General features: G+C 36.8%; 1 protein-coding gene across 1 annotated transcript in view; it reads right to left on the bottom strand.

The window, feature by feature from the left end:
- LOC104149710 (uncharacterized) overlaps positions 1-12,174 on the bottom strand; it is a 109,564-nt gene that overhangs the window by 55,537 nt on the left and 41,853 nt on the right. Inside the window, exons 21-30 of the mRNA XM_068908870.1 lie at positions 11,183-11,274; positions 10,808-10,977; positions 10,164-10,205; positions 8,931-9,090; positions 7,747-7,826; positions 6,292-6,472; positions 4,946-5,101; positions 2,708-2,841; positions 1,555-1,713; positions 322-502 (exon numbers count right to left, since the gene is read on the bottom strand). Of these exons, the coding sequence (XP_068764971.1) occupies positions 322-502; positions 1,555-1,713; positions 2,708-2,841; positions 4,946-5,101; positions 6,292-6,472; positions 7,747-7,826; positions 8,931-9,090; positions 10,164-10,205; positions 10,808-10,977; positions 11,183-11,274 (1,355 nt within the window). The remainder of the gene's footprint in view (positions 1-321; positions 503-1,554; positions 1,714-2,707; positions 2,842-4,945; positions 5,102-6,291; positions 6,473-7,746; positions 7,827-8,930; positions 9,091-10,163; positions 10,206-10,807; positions 10,978-11,182; positions 11,275-12,174) is intronic.

Raw genomic sequence — 12,174 nt, 5'->3', positions numbered from 1 at the left:
TGTTCAACACGCGCAGACAAACTGCCACAAATTGCACTTTGTGAAGCTAAGGACGCATTGTAAAAGGGTTAGCCAGATAGGCTGTGGAGCACCCATCCTCGGCAATTTTCAAGACACAGCTAGACAAAACCATAGCAGAGGTAACCTACCGCTAGCAATAGTCCTGCTTTGAGCAGGAAGCTAGACACCTCCAGGGTCTCTTCCAACCAGTATTTCTACGATTCTATGATACCCATATGCAACTACCTTATAAAATCCCAGCAGCTTCTTTGCATGCCTACTGTTCTAATCAATGATTGGAAATGGTTTGTGGTACTTCACCTTCCCATTTCTTAAGGTCATTTCTGGATGCATCTTTCCACCGTAGCCCAGCCACAAATGGCATGCGGTCATTATACTGCACCTTAAAGTTGGTGCTGCTCTGTGAATAACCCTGAGAACTGTGTGAGTGCTGCAGCTGGGTTCTGTAATTCACCTGCTTTTCCGGGACTTGCACGGCAAACTGGAAAACAAGTGAAACAAATTTAAATAAAAGTTGAATCCCATCTTCAGCGTTGTCTAAGATAACACACACATACAGAAGCAGGAAGGTCACCACTAGTGTCTCGGTTTTGTGCAGCTGCCATTTACTTTATAGTTTTTCCTGCATTACAGACTGATATTTCTTTAATACACATTTGTTACATCCACTGGAGATTTCAAAGGGAAAATTTTCCACTGATTTCTGGACCATTTACTTGGTTAAAAAATAATGACCATAGTTCTAGGACACTCCATGCTGGGATGACATAAATTCCATGCCTACAGGTGCTCCCTATGGAAATAGTCTAATGACATCCCACCTCAGAAAGTTAATACCTATTTTAAGACAGTAACACATAAGACCTGTAACTTCTAAGAAATAACACAAAAGTTTACGTGCATAGTTTCCACAAAACAAACAAAACAAGGGATCGCAGGATATGCTGCTTTAAACCATTATTTTCTTTCTTTTGGGAGCCTATAAAACAGGCTTCAAAAGAAGGCATAAACCTTCTGATGCTTTTAATTATGCTTCGTTATATTGGAAATCTTTTTTCTGATCCAGGATAAAAATCGATTTATAACCAAAAAAAAAAAAAAAAGAGAGAACAGGTAAGTAGTATAGAATTGCAACAGCTAAACTAAGTTCCACCTAAATGCTGTAATATTCTGAGTAATTATATCGTGCACTCCCCTTCAGCACCATGTGAGCACAGCAATCTTTGTAATGACTGGAAATAATCGTGCATAAAATGAGCAAACACTGCAGGAAACTCAAATCACATTACATCCAAACCTTTTCTGGTATTTGAAAAGTCCACCAACTGGATTTCTGTTGTTCATTTTAAATGTCATTATATTTATGTATTTGGTTAAGACCATCCTTAACTCTTAAGCTCATCAGCTCACATTATTAACACATAACACAGCTAGAAAAAAAAAGTCTTAATAAAATAATTCATCCCAATTTTTTCTTAGTTTTTCTTTTATATCTTTGAAAGAAAGGTCTTACTGTTTAACAACCATGATTACCTCCATGAAATAGTTGACTAGAAACGAATTGGAACTATCCTTAAATGCTTGGCTGATCAGAACTTTCTTCTTGTTGTTTATTTCATCCCAGTGCTTCCCATAGTTCAGTTCCATCTGGGAGGAAAGCCAAGATGCACTTGCTTCATGTTTCAGGTGAACCTAAAGAACAAAAATCCATCTTCCCTCTCTGTGCCATGTCTTCTCTTTCAGTCACTGCTGTAAACTGCCTGTAGAAACATCCCTAAATAGCAAGCAGGACTAAAGCAGAAAGGGTTGCAAATCTTCCAGCAAAATCATCAGAAGACTTAAATTCAGTGTACAAAGCCCAAAATGTTTAGTCAATGTGCTGCTAGTCAAATTGCTTTTCTCCAAAGCTAAGACAACTGCACGCAGGTACTCCTGATGGACTGCCCCAAAAGGATTCATCATGCAGCTGCACAGTCTGGCAAGATTCTGCTTCATGGGAAATCTAACACTTTTTGGCTTCAATCCCACTTGGACCAAAAGCAAATTTGAAAGGACACAGAATTTCCCACTCAGAACTCAGAAGCTTATTTTTCATCCAGTTCTGTATTCTGCAGCAAATACTCAACATTAAGGCTGATTTGTCTTTAAAAGAAACTTTGTCTTTGTACAGTTAGTCAGAAGGAAGAGATTTTACACAGGTATGCCTTTCTCTGCACTGGAGGGGCACACACTCGCAATTTTTAAGTGTCTCCAAATCTGAACCGGAAAACTAATACAAAAATCAAGTAAAATGCCTTATTTTCTACACAGACAACTTCTGATGATAACCACAGAAGAGAGTAACTTTTTAGTTACTTCTAACTTTAGTTTGAAGGCCAGAACAATTAGATGCAATCATAAACTTATTAACACTATTACTTTACATGTAATATAAACATTTTCATAAACACTGCAGAAGGTCTGTGAAAAGATACATTAAAAACGTCATCACTGGAGAGTTTGACAATTTACAGTGTAATGGAGGGCACAAATCAGCCACTTGACTTGATCGCTTTGTCTACACAGGAGATCAAGACAAAAAAAAAGAAGATGAGAAGAAAAAGACCAAACCAAAAATGACATATTGGACATTGCTCTGTTTAAGCCCCTCAGAAAAGTACACAGGTGATTTGCTCAGCGCCTCTACCTTGTGATTATAGGTGGGAGTCTGCGTACAGTGAAATTCATGCCCAATATGCAGTCTGTATACTTCATGTGCACCAGTCTCCCCTTTAATCTTTTGCCCCGTACTGCATTCATGATGAAGGTATTTTGCAGCTCCTGTTCAGGTTAAATTACAAAGTTATCTGTTTACATTATTCAAAAGTAAACTATCAAAATGCCAATAGTACAAATCTAGAGTCGGTTTCAAGATTTCTATTTTTCAAAAATATTAGAGTGGGATTCATCTATTTTTACAGATATATATACTTCTTGTTTTATCCTAAGAATCCAAAGAAAAGCTGAACCTGCATTTAAGAACAGTGAGTTTGTATTTGCTAGATAGAGTTTGTATTTGCTAGATAAGTGATTCATATCTATGAAAATGAAAACACTACCACAGCAAGAAACAAAAGATAAGTAGATATTTAATTCATGTGAAAGGACTGGCAGTTCTTCTTCACTGTCTTGACTCCTTCCCAGATTCTAACTACTGGTTCCAGCAACTGTTTAACCACCAAAGGAGCAGGACAAGTATCACAAGTCCAAGTGCATGGAAGACAATAAGAGGGCTGAGCACACGAGTTACAGTTATAATCTTTATGAAGTATGTTCTGTGGTTTAAGGGTCCTGGATCAGTTTGTTAAGACTGATAACAGTACTGGTATACCTGCAGCACTATGAAGTACAGCTCAACAACTGTTCTCAATACCTGCCCAAGATCTAGACATGTTTTCCAGACTCAAAGCTGCAGTCAAAACACAGTTTCTGATACTTGAACTTATTTGCCAGTTAGCTGTCCAACCTAATGGCAATCAATAACTTTGCACTGCTGACTAGAGATATGTTTTACAGGCAAAACAACTCATAAAAGTTAGGAAAAACTGGGCTAGGCATTAAGAATTTTGATTTTTTCCCAAAAGCAGCACTAGGTGTGATAATCCTAAGAAGATCCATGTTATAGGCTTTACAGTAAGAGTTTGGGCCCATGTTTATTTCATTCTCTAATAAAATTTAACTTGTTTCCTTCCAAGTTCAGGAAATTGGAAACAGGTGGTTCATATTAAGAACAGAATGAAAATGATGTAAATATTTAGGCTGTTTTTAAGAAAACTGAAGGCTGTGCTTATATGTCTACTCTGCCAAATCTCCAGATTGTTTCACTTTTTTTTTTTTTTTTTTTTTTTGCGGAAGAAGTAAGAGAGGCATCTAGGTTTATTATTTAAATGGAATTTTACCTCAATGAAGTGTTATAAATTAATCATGGTCAACTTCTGCAACTTTCTTGAGGCCTCACAGTATTTGAAGATTTTCTGTTACCATTCAGCTCCTGACATCATTATATTACATGAGAATCTCAGTTTTCATTAAAAACAAATCAAAACCTATAATAAACTTCCAGTCCTCATGGTCACCGAGAAAAGCTTAAAATAACGAATGTGAAGTTTTAGCCAGTGAGTATAATTAATAATCTATTTTTTTTAATTGCAGTACTATTAAATGGAATTGGTTTTGATTACTTCAGGTGCAAAAGTTGCCAAACTGGGTATATATCAAGATCTGACTTAAGCTCTAAGTAAGTAACTGCAAAATAGCTTTTCTTATATACTAGCCTTGTCTGTGACTGTTATAAACATTCAGGTATGTTTCTGTTTGTAGAAAATATTCTAATCTGCCTTTTTTAGCAAAACGATGGGATCATACCTGTACTGGTTTAAGAAAATTCATACTGGTATATATGTTCTCTGAATGTGCAATATGCTTTAGATATACAATCACTCAGTACCGCTCACAATGACCAGCTACTACAAGTATTCAGTACATTCATAGAGTTGTTCTGAGGTCCACCTGCTTTCCCTAATAAAATTAACGTAGAGTTTATATGTTACAGCTGGTTAAGTACAACAAATTACTTGCTGGAAGCATTCCCTCACATTTTTAAGTGAATGCATGCACCTGTTCATTTGGCATAAACATCTGGGAACATGAATTAATTAGGAGAAATTCCTACTGAAAAAGCAAACTTTTAACAAACGTTGGACATATTTGTGAAAGCATATTAGAAAAAGAATTTTTTATCCAAGTGGAAAGAGAAACTCAATCTAGCTTAAAAATGGTGTGAAATCTTTCCTGTTAAGAGAGGTTCCTGGACACACAGGCAAATAGCTTGCAAAAGAATGTGAGATAAACAGAATGTTTTCACTTTTCCTCATGTTCACCGTACCTAGGAGTCCGTATTTTATCCTCAAAGCATGAGACCACAAGCTCTCACGTTGCTGGAGAAGATCGATGACATGAACTCCAAGAACACCTGGAAGGTAAGTCTCCCCTTCAAGGGAGTACTGTCTCAGCTTATCATCAAGGTTTTTCTCCAGAAATACTACGGCAAGAGTAGAATGGAGCATGCAGTGATAGAACACAAAGTTACTTCAGTTAGCAAAAGGAATACTCCAGTGGGAAAAAAGCAAATGTGACCAGTGTCATCCCATCTAACTGAGGAACCCCATGTAGTCTTGGTAAGCTCCTTGTAAAATAAACAAAAAAGACAGACCATGTTCAATCTCGTATTCTGATTACTTACACAGCCTGTACAGACTGTATTTCTAGTGGACAGCTCAGATACTGCCTGAAGTTTACTGAAATGAATCCAGCCAAAAGCTATTCCTTAAAGGGAACTCATTCTAATGGACTGATCCTTTTAATTAACTATACAGATAACAGATGTGAAGATTTACAGCTTTTACATTCAGTTGGCAAAGATGTGGCCTTTGTAAGGGAGGAACCGAGGCAGCCCACTTCTCAGGGGATATCTGTTTGAATCTCACGAGCATCATCTTTGGATGCAGTCACTAGCACTCCATGTGGAAGTTAAGGATGAAGTAGAAATTTCACGAAGAGATGATCTCCCATGACACAAACTGGCAATTGGCATTCCTGAAAAATTAGTTTTATTTGAAAATATTGTGGAGTCTTACGACCTAGCACTGTCTTTGCCACATGGAGACCACAGTAAGAAATACTAAGGAAAAAAACAGAGAGCCTTAGTCTTACAGCACTGATTTATTCTACTGGATTAATTTACCTTTTAATAAACTGACATTATACAAATGATAAAGCCCTCTTCCTGATATTTTCCCTCTTACATTTCCTGTTACTGTATCCGTGAGGAAAAACCTAATTTCAAGATTTTCAGAACAACGGGTCTTAGAAGTTTAGCTACGTATTTGTCTCTCTGCACTGTTTTGTACTAACAAAAGTGAACACCAGAAAATAGTGTAAATATTGTAATTGTTTCTAGTTAAATGACTCCTTACAAATTATTTCCTCCAACCTGTTCAAGAGTAATTAAAAACAGATGCTTATTTTATAATTTATGGTGTAACTCCTATTAGTACTAATATGTATTTCAGAATAATTTAGCAATAACAATCATTTTGTAAAGCAATCTGACTGATTTGAAAGGGATGCTAGAAACACATGTCCAAAACGAGGCAACCTTAATACAGCCTCCGTACTTCCTGAGACCTCCAGAACTCACATTTATACGGCAAACACTCATCGTCCTCTGACCTGAAAGAAACGCAGCATCCTTCAATAAATTATTCAGGGACACTGAAAAAGCTATCTTCTTGCCAAGCTGTTTAGTGATGTTTCCTGACAGAACGATAGGGCTGCTTTGTCTTATCAGCTTTACCTCCAGCTGGGTCATGTATCTCTGCTCTCCACTCAGTATGTGTAAATCTGTCATTCCCTAAAAACAAAAACAGGCACAAAACAAAACAAAAAACACCCACACCAAAACCAGAACAAATAAAGAAAATCAAAATGCAATACTACTCAACAGTGCAAGTTGATAAATTTTGATAAACCAATACAATAGATGCGGGCACTTCAGGAATGAGATGAGAGGAGGGAAAAAAAATCTGTTTTTTTCCTCTACACCCCAAAAAAACTCCATTAAACTTGCTGTCAACAAATAAAGGGGAGGGAGGATGGTGTAATTTTTACAATTATACAAAAACCACAGTGGTGTGAGATGATTTCCTTCACTTCCTGCTGGTTTCTGTAGTGACTGAAATCACAAAAAATGTTACCACAGTGCACCAAAAAATTATACAGTGTTATTGAAAACACTGGCTGTTTAGTAGGGAACTAGATTTACGTTGGACTAGATGCAAACACAACACTCTGCAAAGCTAAGTAGTGTTTGGGTTTATCATCAAGCTGAATACAAGAAGAAACATCCAAAATACCTTAGCTGCAATCTTACTCTAGGAAAAAAAAAAAAAAAAGTTAAATACTGTGCTCACAGTAGGAGAACGCAGTGTTTGAAAGTGTTTGTGTGGGCCTTGTTTGGAGGCCCACACAAGACGTGTCTCCCTGCTATGGGTTTCAGACAAGTAATGAACAAAGTTTTACGTCTTAGAACAGAAAAAAAAATCCCAGTAAAATTTCAGTGATAAATGTCCACCTGAATTTTTGTTTGCTTTTTCATTTCAGAGATTAGACATTGACATGTTCTTGCTTATTCCCCTGTGCTTTAAAAAAATGGCTTATGTTAACAAAGAACAGTATCTTGAAGATTTTCACATCAACGGAGTCCACAGAAGCGGAGAAAATAAGCCTGCACTTACTCACAGTCATTACGTATGGGCAGACTATAAGTCTGAAACTGTGTGTGACTATACATACACATAAGCCATCGTCCACAGGAGTCAATGTTATCTTCTCTACTGGCTTAACATTGCAAGCAACCTAAAGGCTTCAGGTACATCTGAATATGACAAAATTGCTTTAGATTACATGCAGATGCTATGCCTTAAATCTCCTAACACCCAGAAATTTAGGTTCAATACATACTGGCAGATCATCTCAAAATAACTAATAAAACGAACTGATAATTTCTCTGAGTAATTATTCACACAGATACTTTTCAATACACATTGGCTTTCTTTTTGGATCGCCTTCATGTGCTTTTATTTGAGGATTCATCCTAGTATGAGAACTCCTGGACTGAAAACATACCTTAATGTAGTACACATCTCGGTCATCTACTACCAGCTCCAGACGTCCAATCCGTGAATTTTTAGAAAACTCAATTTTCCCTTAGAGAAAAATAAAAAGGTTTACTTTTTCCTGGACACACACAGTTCAGTAATGCTTCATAAAAATGTATCCCTAAGTGCTAGTTGCCATTTCTGTGAACTCTGTGCCGTTTCCGTGAAATACTCTGCATTTACAGAGTAAATAATGTAGAATAAAGTTTGCAAAGGGGTTGAAGTGTCCTCAGAATATACATCTCATTTTTAAAGGATGAGCACACTCATGGAGAAGAGGCAACCAAGCTGTCTCCAGCAAACTAGCTTCACTCTGGTAGTGATTTACATAGCTCTGTGCCAAAGCTCATAAGCTGTGTTGTGCTGTGGAGACATTCCCTGAGCTCAGAACACTTTGCACCACAAACCTTTGCACAGTGTAGGTAAATCTTCCATGTAATCCATTTTGAAAATAAGTGGGGTCAAGAAAAACATTTCTGGAGGGACAAATTCTCTATTTGTGATTTGGCAAAATATATTTAAAAAAAAAAATCAGTCTGACTTTGGCGGACAATACATTTTTATATTAATCTAAATACTTTGACCATCATGTCAAATAAGTTGAAATTTGTTGTCTATACTGTTGTCACACACACATTATCAGTTTATATTTCATCAGTGTGTTTGTTGATTTTATTTTCTATATTTTACTGTGATTGAAACGTTATGTTCAATTACAACGCACAGTAATATCATAATCAGTACTTTAATTGGTTTGGCAACAAGTAATTTCCTATCACAACTAGGAGAATATAGAAAAATAAAAATTCAGTAACAGTAAGGCCACTTAAGCGTTATGTAATAGATTATAGTATAATCCATCATGTTTCTTACCCTTAACTTCATATATACTAGTAACAGCTTTCCACTTTGACGCAAGTTTGTGAATGACATACTGAACCTCTGACTGTGCAAAACAGGAAGTCTTAACCAAGATGCAAATACCATTGGGAATGGGTGTCACCTAAAGCAGTAAATTGAATGGCTATCACACAGCACTGTAGTTTTAACACAAGATTATTGACTGAAATATATAGGCATTTCTCTGTTAATGCTAATAATTTCTCCTGATTGACATTGAATCTTGACCTGTTTCTTAGCTGGAAAACCTACCATCTATCTCGATTTTTTTCTTTGGTTGTATAAATTTGATTCTGAATTTCTTCTGTGGGACATTAAAATTTAGGTCAACGCCAACATCCCTTTTCAAGTTTGACTTTGGAGTCCCAATGAAGAAGTGAAGAACAGCTTCATTTGGGATCCAAGAATTCTCCTGAAAAAAGAAAGGATAATGACATTTGTGACAGGCACAGAATTTGCAAAACAGAGCCTGTCAGACTGAATTACATCACATGATCACAACCATCTTCACTGCTATCATTTTTTTTATGCCTCTGCTTTCAGAATTTTACAGCAACCAATCTCTATTTCTCCTGTTCCCAAGCTGTATTTTCCCTTCCCTGTCTGGTGCTTGTGTTGGGAAACTCTGAACACCTGGGATGTCACAGCAGACTGAACTCGTCTTGAAATCATGCTGAATCCTGCCAAAATATGGGGAAATTCAGAAGACACTTCCAGTTACAAATGTAAGCTCTACAGTTCAGGCCTAAGTCACAAGCATTTTCAGCAATTTTCTTTAAGGTTCAGTACTTTACAGATTTTCTTTAGGGTTCTACGCTCTCCCATGAAAGTCAATGTTTTTCTTGAGTCCGCACTATAACATTACAATATTACAATATTAATCTTTGGATTCAAACCGTAAGAAATGCATTTGAGAAATCTGAGGAGTTACCATGAATAAATACAAGGAAAAATCCTATTTAAATAAACATTTCTTAAAATACAAAGGGGAGACAATATTTAAATGTTTCATTTCAAATGACAAACTATATGAATTTATAATAAACCTACAAACCCTAGACAACACTGCACAACAATCAGAGCACAACTATACTATCACTGGCCCATCATTTTTAGAATATAAGTCTCTGTATTTCTCTTCAGTCCAAAACACAATGATTCTAGACATTCAGTACTTTCCTTTGCTGCAATCTCCATGCTCGTACGACAATTGCAGGCTGCAGTTACAATGAACTGTTTTGCAAGTATTGCAGCAACCTGCATGAAGTTTGGAAGGAGGAACTATAGGGGGAAGAATCCGGAAATAGCAGGAGGAAGCAAATCTCTCTTCATCTGGCCTAAATGACAGCAGCAGTTGCAACATCTCTATCAATAGTTCTCCTAACAAAAAATAGTTAGGTTTACAAACACAGAACTCTCGTATCTTCTTACGTACTATGAAGCACAAGAAATAAACACATCCTGACATATCTTAAGTTTACCTACCATCACCTGTTGGACAGGAGTATGTGAATCTTGGATTTGATTCTGTTCAAAACAATGAGGTTATTTCAGGACTGAAAGGTTGGCTTGGGGCTTTACCCCTTCTTTCTCTTTGCAGTTTCCCACAATCTGTTTCAACTCAAAAGATATCAAAGATAATCTTGAAAGAGTAAAGGAGGAGCTCCAGAAACTGTCCCCAGACACCGAGTGCATCATTTTAGAAAAAGCCCTAAATCCTTGCTGTCTCTTGCAGAAGGTAAAAAAGACCCACTCCTTCTAATTGAACTTAGTTAGTTATTTCATTCTAATTGTTAAAGCGGTTAATGTGAATTGATGTTTTTTGTTGTAACAAATAGAAACAAGTCAAAGTGAGGTGGGGCTCTATTTCCAGCTCTATCAGTTTTATCCATGCAAATGTCTTAATATTCCTGTATATGGATAATAATATTTACCCACTATTGGCATCTGTAACTTTTTTCTATATCTTTTCCCACTTTAATAGGAATGGGAACAATAACAACAATGCAGACCCTGAAAATTAGCTAAGTTGAATATACAGTACTGAGATGTACCATTCTTTCATCAGTATAAGTAAACTAAAAAAATTTACCAAAGCCAAAGTAAAGCATGACATAATGAGGAATTACCCGAGGAATATAGCTATATGCTGCTTCCACAAGGTATTGCTTCAGGCCTCTGTCTTGCTTAGTTAATGTGACAGACACTCTCAGAGGTCCAGTAAAGGGGAAAGGCAAACCACTGGCTGAGTCAGGATACAACATTTCAGAACACAACTGCCAGCCGATAATCTTGGACACTGGTGGAACACAACAGTTAGACATCCAGGGAGAACAACAAACAATGAAAATATACAAACCCCAGTGAGCACTGAAGACTCTTCAGAAGCAATATGAAACCAGAAGAAATTATATTCTATAGAGCAGTCTCCGTTGTGGTTTAGATCTACCCCCTTATTTCAGAATGATCACACTTTCTAAGACAAATATGATACCTAGACTTACCTTCCTCCCTAGTGCAAGATCTGGTTTCTGTGCGGTCCTGGAAGACATCAATATCTTCTGTCTCATCCACCATTGTGAAGTAGAGTCTAGAGCTACAATCGAGAATTTCAAACACGCACCTCAAAACAACTACGCTAAAGCTACAGCAAGTTTTAAATAAAGTTCTCAGTTGTATGCCATCTATTTCCAAATGAGAAATACAAGAAAAGTTCTGCTAAGGTCACTCTAAAGTGCTATTAATCAATACTGATTTTTATCCACAATTTCCATATTCAATCTGTCACTATCATGATATGGTTCCACAACGCTTTACAATTAGCTATAGATGTCTTTGTTCTAAGCAATTTGGTATGGTCAGCTTATTGCAATTCCACTGACTTCCTGGCTTCTATACTTTTTTTCCCCTTAGGAGATGATATGGACATCAGTTTTGTTCCAGTCCCAAAGTGCTTCCAGAATTTCACTGAACTGCTTGTACAAGGACCATGGTACCTGCCCTTGATGGGAGCAAAAGGGCTGATGAAACATCTGATAGATTCTACAGACAGTCTCTTGTTCAAATAATGCAAAATACAGGTTTGTAATTATTTTGATTTTCAGTCTTCAGCCGAAGAAGTGTCAAAACCAACACCAGAATCTTTTCTAGCATTCCCATGAGGATTAAGGCCTTTCACACCAGAACTCGGGCAGCTTTACCGCACACAAAAGGGCAAAATACTAGTGGAGGGGATTCATGATCTACTGCAAAAAGAGATTCAAACTTCTATGATGGCCTCTGAGCATCTCTGTTCAAATCATCCCTTCTCCTTTAAGCCACTTCAGTTTATACTGCATTTACTCACATTGTAGTTATCAGATCCATGATCTGATATTATGCATACAGGGAGAAAAACATGTTGACCCCATTCTTTAAACAACAAAAAAAAAAGTAAATCCTAAGGATAAGTAACCACAGCTACAAATAACACTAGCTGTAAAATGACTTAACAACA

Source organism: Struthio camelus, chromosome 15 (assembly GCF_040807025.1).
Source record: "Struthio camelus isolate bStrCam1 chromosome 15, bStrCam1.hap1, whole genome shotgun sequence".
Lineage (NCBI taxonomy): Eukaryota > Metazoa > Chordata > Aves > Struthioniformes > Struthionidae > Struthio > Struthio camelus.
The sequence above is the reverse complement of the archived record's forward strand: the minus strand, read 5'-3'. Positions and strand labels throughout refer to the sequence as shown.